Here is a 21,102-nt window from a genome sequence, read left to right as displayed (position 1 = left end):
TAAGATATGAAAATAGTAATAATTTATAATTTATCAAGGGTTCATGAGAGGGGTGGGGGAGGTAGAGAAAAGAAAGAGCTGATACCAAGGGCCTACACAGAAAGACAATGTTTTCAAAAGGATGATAGCAACATATGTACAAATGTGCTTGATACAATGGCTGCATGGATTTTTATCAGAGCTGTAAGAGGTTCTATAAAATGATTGATTAAAAACAAAGCTAATAAAATAAAAAACAAAACAATATTCTATTGTACTGTCACTTAAAATTATAAGACTATATGCAAATACCAGTCACTATCGGAAACTATTAAGCATAATCACCTATGTTTTAAATGACAAACTAATAGCAAAATATGCTTCAAGGTAAATTTTAATAGATTAAAAAATAATTAAATTTCACTTATGTCTTGCTCTCTGTACATAATTAAATTTCACACTTGTTTATACAATTCCATTCTCTCCAACTGGAAGCTGTGTAGGATCTAGTCCAACTGTCTTCATTGAAACAGCAATATCAAACAAATAGTCATAGCATTCACACCTACAGGAGAAAAAGCAAACAGAGTGCCAGGTATTCAGTGAAACAAAGTTCACGAGTCCCAAATAACTTCTACTTCTCTACTAAGTTAACCCTATCTGCTTCCTAATATATGATTTTTTCTCACTGTAGCCCAATGCTTCTCATTTTTCCCTAAACATGAAGATGTTGACATGAATCACATGGACTCATACCACAATATTACTGCTTAGGGAATTAAAGATAATTAAGACCAAACTATATGAACTTACATTTTTTATTATGTTCCACTTTTGGAAATAAATGTAGCAAATCACTACATTATCCAATTTCCTTACCAGCCTTAACCTTTGGTGTCTGTGTCTCCGTCTTTGTAACAAAGTGCATACTTCATCCAATAAATATTTAGGAGTGAGTGAATGCATGCTAATAATAAATATCTTGAAAGGGCTATTTAAAATCAAACCAATTTGGCCAATAACAAAATTCATACTTCATTTAAAATCACAAAACTGAGCCTGCCCCCTTTCATATTTACAGTATGATAACTTCTCCCAGACACTTCTTCCTTTATACTTACATGGTTTTAGCCTTCTGCCATGTTTCTCCCCATACATACACCCCATGACGTCGGACCAGCACTGCACAGGAGTCTGGGTATTCATCCATTGCACGAGCCATTCGTTCCTTGAGGTCTTTCTCCTCAGGAGTATTCTCAATAATGGGCACTACCAACATGTCATCGTATCTGTATGACAGAACAGACCCCCATTAAGCAGAGGTACTCACAGAAAATGGTGGCTAGGCGTCCAGTGCTTACCCCACTGCACCACTAGGGTCGTCTCTCAAGTCACCAATTCTCTTCATATCTGGAAGCCCCGCCCAATCATGAACAAGATGGGACAAGTTATTCTGTGCATCTTGGATAAATATGTCCATCAAAAGATGCCTTCAGAACTTGGCAGGTGCTCCACTAATCCTAAAAGGCAAAAATTAGGTCCTATGTGTCTCAGACAGCTAAACCAACAAAATATGGGTGTGATAGGTGGCATGGAATAACAAGAACCTTCTGAAAATAGCTCCTCACAGTCTGATAATATTTTGAAAACCAAAATGCTGCTTGTCTTTTCACTCATGCAATAATATTCAAGCAAGAACTTAATTACTGATCTAGTTAATTTTACAGCATAAGTACTATGCAGCCAATCAAAAGCCAGAAATGATCTTCTCTGTATGTAAAGGTACCCTGCCATCTGGATAGAGCACTGGCTGGCCTGACGTGTCCCCTGTGTCAACAAGAAGCAGGACACATTTCTCTTTTCCTCACACATACATGTAGAAGCAGCTACAGATGGAAAATGACCCCATAGCAAATAAGTTCGGAAGCAAACTCAATCTGATACCTCCACTATGCAGAGAGGAGGCTGATCCTGAGACGTTAAGTGGACCGAATCGTTTGACCCGTAAGCATGCTCTTTTCATTCCATTTAGAGGCCTGTTGCTTCCACCTCTAATACCGACCAAACGCCCTCTTGATTCTGACTCATAGCGACCCTATAGGGCAGGGTTGACATGCCCCTGTGGGTTTCTGAGACCGCAAGTCTTTATGGGAATAGAAAACCTCACTTCCTCCCTTGGCGAGGCTGGTGGTTTCAAACTGTTGACCCTTGTGGTGAGCAGCCCAACGTGTAACCTCTACACCACCAGGTCTCCTCTGCTTCCGCTAAGGAAGACAATTATACATGGATATATTAACGTCTTCCTGCTAAGAATCAACCATCAGATTTCTTTTTGGTCATAGAGCATAGGAGTTCCAAACGCCACGTCTTGCAGTTTCATCTGCCCTGCTCCTCTGATGGTCAGCGCCCTCCTTTGGCTGGCATTCTCAGGATTCTCGCTTACTTCTGATAGACCGCCACTGTGCTCATGAGCTAGCTGTTACTCACTCCCCAGCCAGGTGGATACGGCAGTGCAAAGCGCACTGCATTACGATTATTTTTCATTCTTTAGTTTCTGAAACATCCAAAATAATATGTAGAGCATAGACGCCATGAGGCGTTTCAAAGGCCATCCTTCTTCCGTGTCATGTATGCGACACCATTCCCGAGGCCCTGCGTGTGCTGCTCTGCCACTCTGCCCACCCTCGGCTGTCTGGCCTGCTCTTCTTTCTTCACCAAAGCCATCGAAGGCCTTGCTCTCAAGACGCAGATACGGAGCAGGCCAGGTGGGCCTACATTGGTGGCCTATCACCCTTCCCACCATTCAAACATTTAACTCGTGGAAGCAGGTGTCCCACAGTGTGGAGGAATGCTTCAGGCACAGAGGAAATACGAGCTGTTATCCAGTCCAATCCAACGGATCCATCAGCACACGACTCAGCGGAGGTGTGCTCTATGACAAACGCAGTCACAGGGGTGTGTTGCTGTTAGAATACGGGCAGCAAGGCTGCCACCTTTTCCTCCAGGCCAGCGAAGGGACAAGTTCGTGGGCCCTTAGGAGATGAAAGGCGTCCTAGTGGCGCAGTGGTTAAGCACTCGGCTGTTAATGGAAAGGTCAGCTGCCCTGCAGCTCTGCTTCTGGAGCGCGCCGCACGCTTGCACTCGTGATGGGTCAGCCCCACTCTGTCCCATAGGGTCACCGTGAGACAGAATGGACTGCTGCCATGGGCTTGGGGCTTTTGGTTTTCGGCAATTTGTGAAGGTGAAGGTTCAGGAATAAGTGTGCTAAGGGTTAAAGCAATGCTTAGTCTGTTCCTGAGTATTAGGGACATGTCTCTTCACAGCACAGATTTCTAGATTGATGAGCAATGAGCCACACCTCTGGGGGGCGGCAGGAGGACTTGAACTTTCGCAGAGGTCACACTGCGTTAGACGAGCTATGCCACATTTCATCACTGAGAAGCTGTCCAACTCCAGAGATCTACTTAACTCAAATTAATGAAGACACTTGTCCACATGCAAACCTTTCAGAAGCACTACCTTTCGTCAGAATGCGGCCTTTTCCCCGGCACCACCGAGCTGATCTGGGTGCTCAGTGACCCCACGAGGCAGAGGCGAGCGGCCCTCTCTGCCCCGGAGTTGCTGCACCTGAACTGCACTTGGCAGCCCCGAGCTTGCTCGCTGTTAGTCGGGCGAGGCTAGGAAAGCGAGGGCACAGACCTTGTTCTTTGGCTGTGTCAGTCGGGGAACACCATCTTTCCATCTCTGTAGAAACGCCAGCCACGGTGTATTTGTTTTCTTTGGACAAACATGTCATATTCTCTATGTTGTGGACAACTGACCATGACCATGGGGGAGCAAGGCCATCGGACTGGGGACCGCTGAGCGTGCATTTGGAAGCAGTATGTGAAGTGAGGTCTTTTTTAATGCAGACCATACCCCATCTTGTTAAATCCATCAAAAGGCCAGTACCCCATTCATCCCTAGATGGGAAAATGCTTTAGCAAATTCTTTAAGCAACAATAAATAAATGAGTACCTATAGTACCCGCCGGAGGTACACTTCCGGATCCCTTTGATCATCTCCTGATGGGTGATTTTGAACTCTTGTCCTGGGTAAAGGAGGGTGGCCATGACAGCAGCCTTGGAGTGCGTGTGGATCACTGCGCCGGCTCCTGAGGGAGGAAGAAGACGGTCACATCACCAACGAAGACGACCTTACACCTCTGAGATGAAACATGCACGCTGATTGATTTCTTCTGGTGGGAGAAGGGCAGGGGGCAGACCAATGCTGTCGTGTGCCAGTGAACAGACTCATAGGGCAGAGCAGAACTGCTCCACGGGGTTTCCCAGCCTCTGAATCTTGGACACTTGAGCACTGCATCACAGGGCTACGTAGAGGGGAGGTCGGAGGTGGGTAACACTAAACAAAGGAACGGGGAGGGAAGGAAAACATCAGCTTTATCCAGCCTGAGGACAGCGCACAGTACTTTACACCCGTTCAAAAAACATCTCCTCAAACAGATGAATCAATGAATGGAATGGGTTTTTCTGTGCCTTCCCGGGCTTCAACACACTCAGCATTTTCTCTCTCTGGGGTGTGAAGGCTTGCCCAGAGTTCACAGATGGTAGTGGCAGAACTGGAGTTGGGGCCCAGGTCCTCCTGACACTGCAGCCTCTGTTCTTACCACCTTACGCTGCAGGGAGCAAGCACCGAGGCATGATGGGGATTCACGGCAGTGGTGTAGATTGACTGCAGGCCGTAAAACTGAGTCAGGCCTGCTTCAGCAACTGCTGAGCTTATTTAGCTTCAACCTGGGACAGGGTCTTTCCCTAAAGTTTCAGTCTTCTAGTGCAGGCTGAGAAGGTGTCGGAATAAGCCGCGGCACGGCAGACTCTGGCACCGAGTTCGTTGCCACGCACAGCGACCCTATAGGACAGAGGAGAAGTGTCCCGGCAGGTTGTGGAGGCACTTGCTCTTTTCAGGAGAAGAATCCTGGTCTCCCCCTCAGAGCAGCTAGTCTTCTCTCCGTTGGCAGCCCAGTGTGTAACCATGACGCCACCACAACTTACTTCACATTAATGTCATGCTTTAGCTATATTTAAAAAAAAGTCCTAAAGACGTTGTCGACTGTCATGGTTGAGCCAGCATTTCCTATCTTCTATTTTCACATCATCCTCCAGGTTTAAATTCTTCAGACCAGACTTTTACCACAACTTCTGGGAATTAAGATGAGACTCCTAGCTGAACAGTAACTTGTTCAAAATCTGAGGACGATTCTGGTTGAAGAGAACAGGCTGTGATCCTCCCTGGCTTGTAACTGGACTTGTTTCTGTCATATGTTGCCGTGCGTGTGTCCTTTAACAGGAGGCGTGGTCGGATCATCAGCCAATGTGACAGTGCAGGTACGAGCCGAGTCAGACTGCCCTGGGTGGGAATGCTGGCTCCAGGACTCACCAGCTGTTCCACTTGGGAAAGAGATTGGACTGTCCGGAGCCCCCGTTCCCTCCTTTGGAAGAGGGAATAATAATGGACCAAGGTCCAGGATCGGTGTGAAAATGGAACGAGTTAACCCATTTAAAGTTTTTGCATAGAGCACACATTCAACACATGTGAACTAAAATAACAGTGACCATTACTCGGAGGAGCCTACTCAGCAAGCCCTCTTTATGTGGAGCACGTGGTCTGCATACCTCTCATTGTGTAAGCGTTCATGAACAGGGGGGTGCACTGGCTTTTTCTGAGCTGCTTAGATGGTGGAGGCCCACGTATGTCCTGCTCATTTATGTCACAAACAAACAGGTCTTCAGGCTATTTACAGAGGGAGAAAAGGAACAAGAAGCCTTAAATCATATCAGAAAGGCCTCCTTTCTTGCATATACCACATTTCGATGCAAGCAACATGGGCACGACAGTTTGCAAGCCATGCAACCCAACACACGTTCATTTTCCGTGCACCTTATATGTGAAAGTGTGCTATATGGTACAGGCATCCCTACCTATAGGATGCTAACTATGGGCATACGCACTTCTCTCACTTTAAATACTCATATGCGGCATTATAGTTCTCTCTCCAAACATCACTCTGAGAAAGAGGTCTTAACAATGTTTCCTACAATGAAAAATATTATCAAGAGCCAAGAAATACCCTTTCCTTAGAATTTGTGTTTCCTTAATGGAAATAAATGTTTCTTTCCTTGAAAATCAACATGCAGCACGATAGTGGTGGTCGGTCCATTTAGCTAATTAACTCAGACCTCTGATTTTGTGGCTTTAATTCAGACAGAGCATGTGAAGAACCTGGGATTCCCAGATGAGTTCGTTTACATGACCTCTTCATACTTCATAAGATTAATGGAAAATCAGAGAGCACATTTGCCTTAGGCCTTGAGGAATTTAAATGTAACTGTTACTCAGAAAGATTCCTCTCAAGAAGGCATATTATTCTGAAAGTGCTAAGGTGTTATGTAGATCTACATAACTGTTTCTTGCTCATGCATGTGTATTATTAAGTTTTAACTTACGTTGCCAGGAGTTACTTCAAAGGGCAATAGGAATGTTTCATTAATGAAGCAGCTTTTCTTGCTTTAGATAAAAGCACTGCATGTTTATTTTTCTAACCAGATTGGGTCATTACCCCCCAGCCGACTCAAAACTTTGGCGTAAAGTTTCATAACCTTGAAAATGAAAACAGCTTTGCGATTATTAAATGTGTCTGTCAGAAGTTAGAATGGCAAGAAGACAGATGCTCCTTAGACTTCCGCCCATAGGAGACCGTCAGTCTGACTGTTCCACTAGCCGGGGCTACCATGACGTAACGCTTGCAGAGTCAGAGGAGCTATTCTCGCCCGCCCTCTGCAGACACCGAGCAATTGCACAATGCATTCTGGGTGTATCAAGAATGTGTATCCCTTTAAATAAATAAACAAATAAAAGTAATAGTTACTCAATAAGTGCTCATCTGCTAGCTATTTAAATTACCACAGTATAACCATCCATCAAAACCAACATTTTCTTTTCATTAGATTTTAAGATCAATTCCATTACACAACACAGGGCTTAATTAAGAAGTGGCATTTGGGTGGAAGCAGAATCCCTTCACCCGGGAAATACCTCAATTCGTTCCTTTTGCACTCCTGAAGGGGCGATGTAGATTTCATTTCTGGGGACAGAAAACAAAGAAACTGGCATTTATTTCATTCGAATTTCTCTCTCTCTTTTTTCCTTTGATAAAGAAATGTGACTCTCCTTGCAGTTCAGTCACTGGTGTTCTCTATAATCAAGTCAGACAAACAGCTGTGTGGTTTCATGAATGATTTTGGCCGCCTAGAAAGAATGTCAGATTACTCAGGTGCATCTGTCACACGGTCAAAAGGTGGTCACCGCCTTTCCTTTGCCGTGTTTAAATATTCATACAGTCACCAGTGCACAACCTCTGTCCCATCCAGTGGTGCATGTGGTAGCTGGAGGCACGGGGAGTCCGGGGTGGACGATACCTTCAGGACCAGGGTGTGAGGGGCGAGGCTGGGAGAGTGGAGGGTGAGTGGGTTGGAAAGGGGGAACTGATTACAAGGATCCACATGTGACCTCCTCCCTGGGAGACGGACGGCAGAGAAGGCAGGAAAGGGAGACTCCGGATAGGGCAAGATATGACAAAATAACAATCTATAAATTATCAAGGGCTCATGAGGGAGGGAGGAGCGGGGAGGGAGGGGGAAAAAAAAAGAGGACCTGATACAAAGGGCTTAAGTGGAGAGCAAATGCTTTGAAAATGATTAGGGCAAAGAATGTATGGATGTGCTTTACACAATTGATGTATGTATATGTATGGATTGTGATAAGAGTTGTATGAGCCCCTAATAAATGTAAAAAAAATTCATACAGTCATTAGATTTCTCTCGCAAAACATCATAACCGTATTATGATGTTTCCTACTATGAAAAATAATATCATGATACGAGAGATAAATGGGAGGGGGCTTCAAAACGCTTGTGGGAAAGCTCCCTGGCCTGTAATTCTTCGGAAGCCCGTCGGTGTTTTCCTGCAGTTTGGCAGTGCAGCACCACTGACGCAGCCTGTTAGTTGGTGGTTACAGTTAGCTGAAGGAGCCCTGGTGGCACAGTGGTTAAGTGTTGGGCTGTGATCCAAAAGGTTGGCTGTTTGAAACCACCAGCTGCTCTTCTAGGGAAGGAGGGGCTTTCTACTCCTGAAACAAACAGGGGCAGTTCCACCCTGCCCTACAGAACCACTGAGTCGGTATTGACTTGATGGCATGAGTTTGGGGTTTTGTGGGGGTATTTTTAGCTGCTGTTGAGTCGGGCCTCAAGTCTCAGCACCCAGGCGCTGCAGGGGAGAACCGTGCACCCTCTGCAGGGTTTTCATCACCGCGATCACTACAGAGCACGCGGGCTTTCTTCTGAGGCAACGCCGGATGGGTTTGAACCGCTGGCCTCGCAGTTAGTAGCCAACTGCTTGACCATTTGTGCCATGCATGGACACTGAAGCAACACTCACACTCACACACACACACACACACACACACACACACACACGTTCCAAAAAGTTCATGGAAATATTCCCTTTTACATTTAATTCCAATTATCTACACATTTTTACCAGCCCCTTCATATATATACGTATATATACACACACATGCATATGTAATCCTAAAATCTAATCAGAGAATATGTTCAATAGAAGAGATTTCATATTTGTAAAATTCCTAAGAGCAGACTTCTGGTTTACCTTTGTTGCTTAAAATGCTCATATTTATACAGGGGCAAAGCCATGAAGCCTTTTAGCCATGACTAAACCCTTGGAGGGAATGAGTTGCTGACCTTGGGCCACAGCTCAACAGGCCCAGTGAAGTCCACAAAGACAAGGATCTACAGCCGACTTTGGGGAGCAGCAACTGGGCTCTTCAAAGCTCGTGAGCAGCCACCTGAGGTGCAAATATGGATCTCTCCCTATCTGGATGGGCAAAGAGTGATGCAAAGAAAACACACAGGGAAAAATCAGTCCCAACGATGGACCATTCAGACCTGGGTTTAGAACTGACTGTGAACGAGACAGTGCCCAGCTTACTACCAATAACCTTCAAGCAATCGCATTAGACACTCCTAGATAGAGTGGGAGCGAAATGCAGAAGAGAACTGAAAACGATAGATAAGACCAGACTCACTGGATGGACAGAGGCTGACAGAACATCTGAGATGATGGTCATATGTCACCCTTCAGACTTGGACCTGAACTCACTGCGCAGTTCGACTTTCGGCCAAAGGATACACGGGTCTCTCAGGTGAACAATAACACCAGGGAGCCACGCATTCCCTAACATAACAGCAAGGGCGGCCTTTGCCCCAGGACGACGACGTTGAGATGGAAGGAAGGATTAGGAAGGGAGAAAGAATGGCGTGGGAAACACACGGGGAAGTGGGATGAGTGCTGTTCCATTGCGGGGATTTCAATCGATGGCCAGAGACAAAATGTGTATGAAATGTTGAATGGGAAACGGATTTGCTCTCTAAACCATCACCCAGGTCACAATTAAAAAGAAGCACAAAGCCAACATCGCCTACCCTAAAACATGAAGTTCAGAGACCCCTAGTGGAGAGTTTGGCACCATACGGCATTACTGTTGGGCAGCTTTGGGGTGGAACACAGGACGCTTCCTATTTGAAAAGCGTCTTGTAAACATACTTGTCATAAAGCTAAAATGATGGGAAAATGTTCAAGATGTCAAAGGAATGACCACATGCTCTCTACTAAAAAATGTGGTGCTCACAGGGGCGCTGTGTTCTACCAGATACTTCCAAACCCAAACCAAACTCACGGCCATTGAGTGCGTGCCAATTCACTGCAACGCTCCAGGACGGGGTGGCGCTGCCCCACGTGGGCCTGAGCCTGTGGCTCTTTGTGGGAGTAGACAGCCCTGCCTTCTTCCTGTAGAGCGCCTGGGGGTGCAAACCGCTGACCTTGTGGTTAGCAGCCCCAGGAGTGACCACTCCTCCACCAGGGCTGCTAATTCACAAAGTGGACTCGGAAATGAATTTCAAAATCTTCTAAGTTCTCTCCAATTGCGACACACGTCCTTTAGCTCCCCGAAAGCTTTCAGTGGATGCCGTAGGTATGAACTCTCACCCATGGACACACAAGGAACCCCAGCATTTGCTTCTGACCCCGGTCACAGACCCGTGGGTACCGAACACACACTACACAGCTGACGGCCAACGTGCGGGTGACGGGCTATCGTGGAACAGAGCTGTCAGTCGGGGTCACCAATGAACCCACAGACTGAGAAGTGAGACAAATGAAGGGTGGTAGGAAGTCCCTTTAATGGTCCTTGGGTAAATTTAGGTCTAGAAAACAAACACCTGACAGCCCACTGCCTGCGGATAGATCTTGTGCTCATTGGTCCTATAGGGCAGAGTAAACCCTTACGGACGCAGACTGCCTTTTTCTCCCCGGAGCGGCTGATGGGCTTCAACTCTGACCGTTCCTGTAGGAGCCCAGTGCTATTCCCACCGCACCACCACAAGCCTCAGATGCCAGGCTCCTCCCTGCTATCGAGCTGATGACAATGCAGAGGGCCCTAGTGGACAGAGAGCTGCCCCTGTGAGTTTCCAAGACTCTAACTCTTCAAAGTCTTGTCTTTCTCCTGAGGAGCAGCTGGTGGTTTCAAACTGCTGACCTTGAGGACCGCAGCCCAATGCATAACCACTAAGCCAGCAGGGCTCCTTCAAGTGCCTGACGGTGTGAGTGAGATCCGGAGCAGAGTAAGTTGGATTCCAGTCTTTGCTCTCATGAGGGAGGGACTGGTTTAGAGTGGTGTCATAAAGAATACCACAGGGTGGGTCAGTTCCCCGGAATCAGTGGGGATGGGGAGGGAGTGCACTGCTTTTTTAAAAAGTCCTTTGCAGGCCAGATGTCCTGGGCCAGTCGACACGAGAGGTCCGCTAAGACGAATGCCTTTGTCATTTTTAAAGCATTTTCTTGGCATATGATTCACATATCACACAATCCAGTAGCTCCGTCACATCAAGAAGAGTTGTACAATCACCACCACAGTCCGTTTTAGAACACCTTCCTTGTTCATGTATTCATTGTTCTTAGCTCCCTGTCCCCCAGCCCCCAGCCTCCCTGCCATACCCCTAAGGAACCATTCACAGTCCAGGTATTGTCTCCACAGATTTCCCTATCCTGGATTTCATATAGAGCAAAATATTTAGAAAACAAACCAAAGCACTAAGAGCAATAACAGTGTCAGACAGATAAAAACGGGGGTACCCTTTAAACCCGGAACTCCAACCACTCCTGAAGGTCACATTTCAGCCAAGTGACAGACCGGTCCGTGGAACAAAAATACTATCACCTGGGAGTACCGGAAGAATCCCTGGCGATACAGAGGTTTAAGTGTTAGGCTACTAATCAAAAGCTTGATGTTCGAACCCACCAACCGTTCTGCTGGAGAAAGACACAGGAGTCTGCTTCCATAAAGACTCACAGCCTTGCCAATGCCACGGGCTCTTCTACTCTGTCCTATCGGTCGCTATGAGTCGGAACCAATTGGACAGTGTGGGTGTGGTTGAATGAGCACGGTTCTTCTCTAAATAACCATCTAAGTGTCTAAGTGAAACCACCCTTGCCTAAGGTGCACGTTGGCCATGCTTAGAGGCAAGGATGACAAGCCTGCATCTTACATACTCTGTACATGTTGTCAGGAGAGACCAGTCCCTGGAGAAGGGCATCATGCTGGGTAATGCGAAGGGCAACAAAAAAAGGGGAAGTCCCTTAAGGAGCTAGATGGACACAGTGGCTTCAGCAATGGGCCCAGGTGTAGGAACAATTCTGAGGAGGGTGCAGGACTGGCAGAGTTTTGTTTTGATGTGCACAGGGTCACTGTGGGTCAGGTCTGACTCGATGGCACCTGACAACAACAAGAAGAAATAAAACCAAATGGCAAACATTTGCTCTAGACCAAAGATGAGAAAGTAAGGAGGCGCGGGGCTGCCAGGTCAATGGGAACAGAACAACTGCAGTGGAAATGAAGAGGACGCAAATCCATTGTGACAAATGTAAGGCCTGCCACTGAACCATAGGTATGAACCCCACAGCACACTCAGCGCTTTCCTGGCTGTCTCGGCTCATGGTGGCCCAGAGGGCAGGGCAGAACTGCCCCTGGTGTCCACGGCTGTGAATCTTTCTAGCAGCAGCAAGCTTCACCCTTTTCCTGAAGAGCGGATGGTCGTTCAAGCTGATGGCTTTGTGGTTTACACATGACCCACGACGCCACCAGGCTCCCTTGACAAACAGGTATAGAATTATGGTTCCTTAAATAACAGGTATAGAAATTACTAGATGAGAACCAACTTTTTTTTTTGTTTTTGAGAACCGACTTTGTTGTGAAAATTTTAATCAAAAACAGAATAATTTTTTTTTTGAAAAAGAAGAACAAAAAGGAGTCCTTTATGAAGACCAGGTTCCAAATCCTTCGACTTTGGGCGGTAACGCTAGGATGGAGGGACTTGGATTCTTGTGTGGGACACAGTCCAGTCACAACTAACAGTAAGTGGACGACTAGGTCTTGTATGGTGAGCAATCTATGCAGTTCTGGAAACAGATCCAAATAAAGCACAGCCCATTTGCTGGTAAAGAAACTCCATCTATAAAGTGGGGAAACCCAGGGTATTTATTCTGTTTATTCAAACAATTTGGTACATTAAATCTATTTTTATTTTTTTCACTAAGTCTATTTTTAATACCGGCCTTGTGAAATGGAAATCCATGTAGAAATTGATAAATTTGGGTCACTAAAAGAGTGATGAAATGGGTTTTAGAAAAATATATTTAAATCTACAAATAAATAAAGAGGTATCGGGACAAAAATGTAAGGATGACAGAGCCTTAATTTTAGGATGAAAAAATACCCAAAACTGAGGTGATGTATTTTCTTTTTACGAGAAGACACAAATGAAAAGCAACCTGAATTGCAGGGTATTAAGTTTGGCCATTTGTTTCTTAGCATTCTTTGCTCTTTCACTGTGTGGTATGCAGGAACAAGACCCCGAGCTCATGAGTTGTATCTACTTTTATGCACTTTCTGGCTATGAAAAATCAAACCAATCTTTCGAAGACTCAATGTCGTGTCTACCACATAAACTGCTTGATTATTATTCTAATAACACACAGCAGGATTCGTGTCTCTCACACATCACACTGAAATGTAAAAATAAGAACCAGGCAAATAGAAAATGCTGACTTTGAATGGTGGCCGCCCAACCTCAACACAATGGTTGCTGAGCATTCTGGAATCCCCTGGACTGTCCTGGAATCCCCTTGACTGGTGTTACTTTATTGGTTGTCCATTTCCTCCTTCTCATCTGGCTCCGTGTGTGCATGGCAGCACTGTTGGGTAAACCATGGACTGCTAACCTCAAGGTCAAACCCACCAGCTGCTCCATGGGAGGAAGTCGGGGAGACTACGTAGGGTAGCCGTGAGTCAGAGTCAAGTTGCTGGCAGTGGGTGGCATGCTGTCAGCTGCCTTTCATTAACATCATTTGGTACAATGCCCCAGTAGAGCATGGCCAGTAGTATTCTGCAAGTAAAAGCCATTGGGGCTTCCCTTTGTTCCAAATGTTCTCATTCTAAGCACCAAGCAAAGAAAACAAAACTTCCACAGAAGGGATTGGGGGAGGAGGGGAAAGGGGGGACTGATCCCAAGGTTGGATATATAACTCCCCCACCCCCACCCCAAGGGAGATGAATAATAGAAATGTGGGTGAAGGGAGACAACGGACAGTGTTTGATATGAAATAACAATAATATATAACTGATCAAGGATTCATGAGGGTGGAAAGGAGAGGGAGGGAGGGAGGGGGAAAAGAGGAGCTAATACCAAGGGCTCATATAGAAAGAAAATGCTTTGGAAATGATGATGGCAACATATGTACAAGTGTGCTTAATACAATTACATTACGGGTTTTTATAAGATCTGTAAGAGCCCCCAATAAAATGCTTAGTAATAATAATAAAACCCTCCACAAACAAAAGAGAAAGAATTCATGATATTAGTCATGTGGCTTATTAAGTTACTTAAATATTTGGAGGAAACGCAACCTGTCACCCCAGCACCCCTTTCACTCTGTACAAACTCAGAGTTGGAAAGATTACAGTGGCAGTACCATAGAACTGGCTCTTCCCACTAGTGGCCTCCAGGAGGCGCTCCTCCACCACTAGGAGACTGAAGAAAAAGCATTTTGCGCATAGGATGCAATCTTCCTATAAATTGTTTTGAATACTATAAAAGCTATTTAATAGAAAAAGATGCTCCAGTGAGTAGTTCATGAGAGCCACACACAATCACGGTGCACGGATTAATGAAATTCTGCTAGGAAGAGCATAAATCTTTACGGTTTTCATCAAAAACATCGTCTCTTGAGATTTTCAATGATCCGTATCTCCAATCCCCTAGTTTTCGTTCTGCTGGTTTTATTTTTTTCAAGAACCAGTTAAAAACGGCTTTATTCTAGATCAGTTTCAGAGAAAGCTCTATTCTGTATATTAACACACTGTTTTATAAATAAATAAATAAATGGAAGTAGTTCAGTGATACCACACCCAAACCCCACAGTCACGGAGTCAATTTTGACTCACAGGGATCCAGTCCACCTTCATGGGAGCAGACAGTCTCCACTTTTTCCGGTGGAGTGGCTAGGGTGCGGGGGCGGTTTGAACTGCTGATCTCAGAGCCCAATGCATACCTGTTATATCCCCCGGGCTCCTTAGTTAATTACAGGTAGCCTCTTAGACAGGATTTAATAGAAATACAAGAAAGGGTATCACGTTGACTCCGCTTCTCAACAGAAAAGTGAAAGAGCAGCACTAGCTGCAGCTGCAGCAGGTCTTTGTCAGATAGACGGGTTTGGCTGTATCAAGGCCAACTAGAGAGTTTGGCAAAAAGATGCAAAAGCCTGCAGGATGCTCAATGGCCCTTTGGCGCTAGGTTGATGGCGATGAAGGCGGCCCGGCTGGAGTCATGGAGGCACGCGAACCTGACCTCCCCGCACCTCTGTGTGCATCTGTCTATCTGTAACCCTGCGCTTTGTTGGCTAAGGCCCTGCTGGCCGCTCCCCACTGTGCAATTCATATGGCCTGAATTACGAGGCTATTTTGAAGGAGACGAACTGACAACGGCCTCAGCTAGAGCTAGGCCATAAAATCCTTTTGTTCAAAATGTTCTGATCACCCATTCTACTCCTTCCCAGGCAAGCGCAGCCTCCCTGGGGCAGGCCTAGCCATAAATACACCAACAGCATATAAATATTTTAGTAGCCCCGTGTTGTGAAAGAAAGTGAGCCAGGATTAAAGAAAGACATCAGCAGTTACTCAGTTGAATGCTCGGCCTCCAGACGATACGCTTCCTAAACTATTTCAGGAGGAGGCCGGTTCATCCTATCCCAGAAGCCCCTGAAGGACTGAGATTCCGTCCTCAGAGAACGATAGCACAGCAGCTGCTTTATCCATGAAAACGGCACGTGCACTCAGAAAGGCGCCTTGCCTTTCTTTGAACTCAATAAACTATGGACTATTTAGAAACTGTAATGGTTAGCAATCTATATTTAGGAGTCCCTGGGTGGAGCAAATGGTTTAAGCACTCAACTATGAGCCGAGAGGTTGGTGGTTTGAGTGCAGCCAGGGGCTCCTGGGAAGACAGGTCTGGAGATGTACTTCCCAAAGGAAGAGCCCTCGGGAGCAGTTCTGTGCTGGACACATGGGGCTGCCAGCAGGTGGAACTGGCTCAGCAGCAATTAACAACAACGAATTTATATCGAAGGTTGACAGATAAATATATTTAACTTTAATATGTGTATCTGGACCTTAGAGACAAATCCTGTCTACCTAGTGGGGAATCCTTTTATAATTCCAGACCTGTGAGGCACTTAGCAGCATGGTATAATACACTGGTACTCCTATGGCTGAGAACTGAATTATTCTCATTAGAGATGGTTAGTGGTCCTTATGTTCTTGGGTAATTATTATATCCACAATTATGCATCCTCTTATAAAAAAGGATCTAAAACTGAATTGCCAGTTGGTAGAGGGGAAAAATACAAGGGGTTTTTAAAAATTGGTGGAGAAATTCCATAATCTAACTCCATTTCCCCCCCACTTACTGAAACCTCCTCATAGAAGGAGCCCCCTCCCTGCGGCCCCCTCTTCTGGAGGATTTCTGGGCATGAAGTCAACTGGAAACTTACCCATGCTTCAAGCTAATGCCGCCTCCGGTCCCAGTGACCCAGCCCAAATGGTAGAACTGTTTGCAAAGCTCCGGGATCAGGTATCTTGGATGTTCCTTGTCCTTAAATAAGAGATAATATTTTGAAAATAAGCATTATTTGATCAAGTGACTGTTCTGACCTCTCTAATAAGAGTTCAATTCACCACCACTACCACCACCACTACCACCACCACAGGAAAAAAAAAGAAAAAAGAGTTCAATTCTCCCCACCCGACCCCAGTCAGTTTGATGGTTTTCCCTTTATTGATGTGCCTATCTCCCCCCACAAGTTTAGTCCCCTCCATCTACCCCCTAAAGAGAAGGCAGGGAAAGCCATCTTGGGGGTTCTGAGGCCCCTGGGTAGTTAGAAAGGGAACAGAAACTAAAACAGTCCCTGGATGTGAGCCTGACAACTAAGAAGTCTGAAGTGTAGGGGAGACGTAACAGAGAAAGGCGCAGAGGAAGAAAGAAAGGGAGGTGCTGGGGGCCATTCCCACCATTCCCGCTCCTGCTAGGAAGGGCTGGGGAGAAAATGGCGGACGTTAAGCAGTGCAGGTCCTGAAGAAGGGAGGTGGCATTTGAGCCTGAAGGAGGGACGGGTCAAGAAACGGGGGACCACTTTTTTCTTTGTAGAATGGAACACCCCAAGCTCCATGACAGCAGCTTCACGGACCACAGACACTTTTGTCACTGTAGGCAATGTATAGAAAGAAGTCTTCTCCGTGGTGTTCCTGGTAGAATTGAGCCACACTGCACCAGTGGGTGGAATGCCATTGGTGACAAAGGAAAGCAAGGCATCTTCAGCTCCGAGATGAAGAAGATACTTCCGGATCAAGAAGTAGAATGGGCCAAGTGTGAGATCAGAAGGAACCAGCTATTTATTTACTTCTTTCTGTATGGATCACCTATCCGAGCTTTGGGCGCCTATCACCAGGACCCATGAGCGGCACTTGTCAAACAATGCCCCTCTTCATACAAACTGCATCCTCCCCAGCTGGGCCGGGTTGGGCTATGGGAACCCAGCGGGGCTGGGCTCTGAGAGGGCAATTTAGAGAACTTTAAGAAAAGCTGCCAAAGTGAAAGAACTACAGTGGAAGAAAATAATTATGATTCACATATTTTATGCTGTAGAAGCCCGAGACTACTTCCTGCAGCCCCCCCCCCCCCAGTAGCTGGCAGAACCAAGCAGATAGCCCTGAGGGCTTCAAGAAGGTGGCGAAATGCCCAGTATGAAGGACCATCATCAAAGCTGCAGCTGTCCAGTCCCCCTGGGGTGACAAGTGGCTGTTACAGAGGTGACAGAAAGTCAGCTCAACTCTGGAGGGGGACTGGCTTCAGCTTGTGCAGAAACGTCCCTTACCCCAAACATCAAACCACCAGATGCAAGCGATAAATTACGATAAAACCAAGCAACCAAAACACGCTGCCATTCAGTCGATACCAACTTGGAGTGCCTCTCTAGGCCACGGCAGAATTGCCTCTGTGCGTTTCTGAAACCATAACTCTGTCTGGGAGAAGAAAGCCCCATCATTTTCCCTTGGAGTGGCTGGGGGTTTTGACCTGCTCACCTTGTGGTTTGCAGCCCAGTGCATAAACACGACTGAGGTAGTTAGCTTATTGTGCCAACCAATAAACATAGGTGGGGCTAATTGAAAGGCAGTGGGATAAATGGCTTGATGAGCGTCCCCTTTCTAGTTCTTGGGTCTCTTGCTTTCTGATGGTCGCACCAGGATGCAGCTGCCTTAGCCAGTTCCCTGCTTTAGCTGGCAAGGCTCACTTCCTGCAAGACATCCCTGAGGGGAAAGCACATGGACCTACTCCAATGCAGCCCTGGGTGCTGGAGCAGCTGTGTGGAGACCCCTGCCAGCGCTGAGATGCTTACACATTCACTGACTCTGCTTTCCTTCTGCAGTCAGCATCATTGCGTCTGTTATGTGAGATGGAGAAGGACTTTGTGGATTGGTGTTGGACACATGGGTTAATGGGTTAATGTTGGACTTGTAGGCTTGGGCAGCACTGCTTGGGATGTTTTCTTGAAGCTCTTAACCTTTATATAAAACTCTCTCTGATACCTGAGTTTCTGTGGATCTGTTTCTGTAAAGTACCCAGACTAATACAACGACGCCATCATGACTCCTATATATTATGATAGCTACGTTTACACTGGGTGTGGTTAACTTGAATATATTTTTATCCAGAAGAATTTTATTGTTTTTTCTTATTATAAAAGCAATATGGAAAATAAAATCTAGAAACTAACTCAAAAAAGACCACAAACAGCCCTGGAAACAATCACACTGAATATGCGCCAGACCCAGCTCTATGCTGATGTCTGTGGAGGAAGAGGGCTGTGAGGTAAGCATGGAGGCTTGCAAGGCGTGTCTGCTAATGGCTTCTTTAGGAAAAATAAAAACCCACATATCTCCCTGTGTTTATAAAGCTGAAATACTGAAAACAAACACAATAAAGAAGAAATGCAAGGGCCATGGTTGGCAGTATGATGTACCACTCTGCTTGTGCAAACAACTAAAAACGCAGAATAAATTACTTTACAAAAGCATTTCCAAATAAATTGCTGAGCTGGCAAGCAAAGAATATAAGGTTTCACAAGGGCCATAAAAGAAATGAGAATGACGTTGCACAGAGGGAGATAATTTCCCTTAGGGTATCTGAAAACCTGATTACCTTGAGCTTCAATTTTTTAAAAAAAATTATGTATTTTTGTGATAATGTACACAGCAAGAGTTACACCATTTCAATAAATTCTACATGTACAGTTCCATGAAATCATTTACATTCTTCAAATTTGTAGCCACTCACTAGCCCTTCTCAATTATTCCAACAACCTCAGCAAAAAGTCACTGCCATCCGAGGCAAAGCTTCTCCTTTGGGGTGCATGCGTAAACAATTCCACTACTTGTCTGTCAGTTGGTCATAGTGTCGGGGCTCGCCAGTTGCTGAGGTGCTGGAAGCTAGACCAGTGACATGAAAATACCAGTAGGGGCCAGAAAGAAGGAACAGGGTGCTCACTTCTCAGAGTTTCACCCTGAAAGCCTCACGCAGCGCCACAGAGCGCTGCCGAAAGATGAGCCCCTCTGTTGAGGGCATTCCAAGCACAACTGGGAAAGAGGTGCCTCCTGAAAGCAGAGTCAACCTTAAGGGAGCAGAGGAGGGAGCAAGGCTTTTGAAACCTTTGTTTACTGAGATGGCACGACTCAGAATGAGAAGAAACCGTCGTTAGAAACATCCATGAAGCCCGGATGTGAGATGTATGAGGTATGAATCCAGGAAAATCACAAGGTGCTGAAAATGAAACGGAACACATGGAGATCAGTATCCTAGGTATTAGATCAGTGAGCTGAGTGGTAGTGCCCTTTGGGCGTCAGAAAAATATCATACGGTGTCTATGCCAGGAACGGCCTATTCAACAGAAATGGTGTCGCAGTCATCGTCCAAGAGAGCCTTTCAAGGCTTTGTTCTTTTGAAATGTCTGTGAAACTCCAATCTCTGTGTTCCTACAAGACAGCCCAGTTAGTGCAGCCATTGTTCAGTTTACACACCGGTCACTGCTATAGCCACAGAGGAAGAGATGCAGTAAGGACAGACCAATCTGATATCCAGGTGCCTACAGTTTCCCATTTGGTTTTATGTGGTTAAAATTATGGAGCAAGGAGGCTCCACAGGCATGTAGCTGAGAACGTTTATGTGAACGTGAACAACCATAGAGAGGAATCAAGAGTTTTGCAAAGATGCTTTTTTTTTTTTTTTAGGTTTTCATTTCCAAACACTCCGGTGGGAGTTGGTGTTGCATGCTTTCTCAACTCTACATGTTGCTATTTAACAAGATGATGAATTTTTCAAACATAATTCACATAATCACAAAGGTAAGGACCCTTGGTGGCACAACGGTTACACGTTGCGCTCCTAACTGAAAGGTCTGAAGTTCAAAGCCACCAGCCCCTCCTCAGCACAGCGATCTCTGCACGTAGAGACGAAAACTGAAGAATGAAACCTGCTGCAGTTGAGTCGATTCTGAGTCACCATGACCCTGTGGGGCACAGTGGGACTGCCTCATGGGGTTCCAACGCTGCATCGTTACAGAAGCCAACTGGTTCTCACTCAGTGCGACTGGGGGGTTCTAGCCACCAATCTTGCAATTAGCACCTCCACTTGTACCCAGGGCACCCCTCTCAGACAGAAGGCAGCTTGGGGCCTTCTGGGGCCATTCTTATCTGTTCCGCATGGACCTGGAGTCAGAATGCAAGCACAGCACACAACAAAATTCACAAAGGTCCCTGTCATCTGTTAATGGCCACATGGATAAGATGCTTGCACTCCTGACTCAATCCCCTGTACTCTCTCGGCGGTGTGGTGGGCCTACGGGATGTGTTGGAGAACACCTTTTATCACACTCCATGAAAATAGCAATAATTCCTTGCTATTTTGTTCAAGAAAATGGTTTACCAAACCTAAAAATATTTCTATTCATGCGGATCAGAAAACACTGAATCTCTGGCAATAAACCAAAAAAATGAGGACTGCTCTCTAATAAGAATTTGTCCGATGGTAATATATTGAGTAGAAGTGGAGAATAAAACCACATCTAATACAGTAGCTCAATAAATTTTCAATTTGACTGGGTAATAGTTTTCATACTACAACTACCACAAATCCTGGAAAGGGTCAGCTCTCTTCTAATAAGATAACGATACAATGTAGTTACATAAAATTATATAGAAAAATGGAGACCTTACAGCAGCAACACAAACACTTTATTATAAAAGCAATAACTTTCCTGATGAAACAGTACTAAGGCGTTTTCTGCTTCTCACCTTTTAGCCAACCACTAAGAAAACGAGGGAGTAAA

At 45.7% G+C, this 21,102-nt stretch overlaps 1 protein-coding gene across 1 annotated transcript in view; it reads right to left on the bottom strand.

Annotated features, from left to right (window-relative positions):
* Nucleotides 1-355: 355 nt before the first annotated feature.
* The window catches only part of APIP (APAF1 interacting protein), a 43,452-nt gene continuing 22,705 nt past the window's right edge, over nucleotides 356-21,102 (bottom strand). The window contains exons 2-7 of the mRNA XM_075545911.1: nucleotides 16,216-16,316; nucleotides 7,072-7,120; nucleotides 5,652-5,769; nucleotides 3,997-4,132; nucleotides 1,101-1,268; nucleotides 356-544 (exon numbers count right to left, since the gene is read on the bottom strand). Coding sequence (XP_075402026.1) covers nucleotides 445-544; nucleotides 1,101-1,268; nucleotides 3,997-4,132; nucleotides 5,652-5,769; nucleotides 7,072-7,120; nucleotides 16,216-16,316 — 672 coding nt within the window. The 3' untranslated portion in view covers nucleotides 356-444. The remainder of the gene's footprint in view (nucleotides 545-1,100; nucleotides 1,269-3,996; nucleotides 4,133-5,651; nucleotides 5,770-7,071; nucleotides 7,121-16,215; nucleotides 16,317-21,102) is intronic.

This window comes from Tenrec ecaudatus, chromosome 4, assembly GCF_050624435.1.
Source record: "Tenrec ecaudatus isolate mTenEca1 chromosome 4, mTenEca1.hap1, whole genome shotgun sequence".
Lineage (NCBI taxonomy): Eukaryota > Metazoa > Chordata > Mammalia > Afrosoricida > Tenrecidae > Tenrec > Tenrec ecaudatus.
This window is presented reverse-complemented; position numbering and strand designations above follow the sequence as displayed.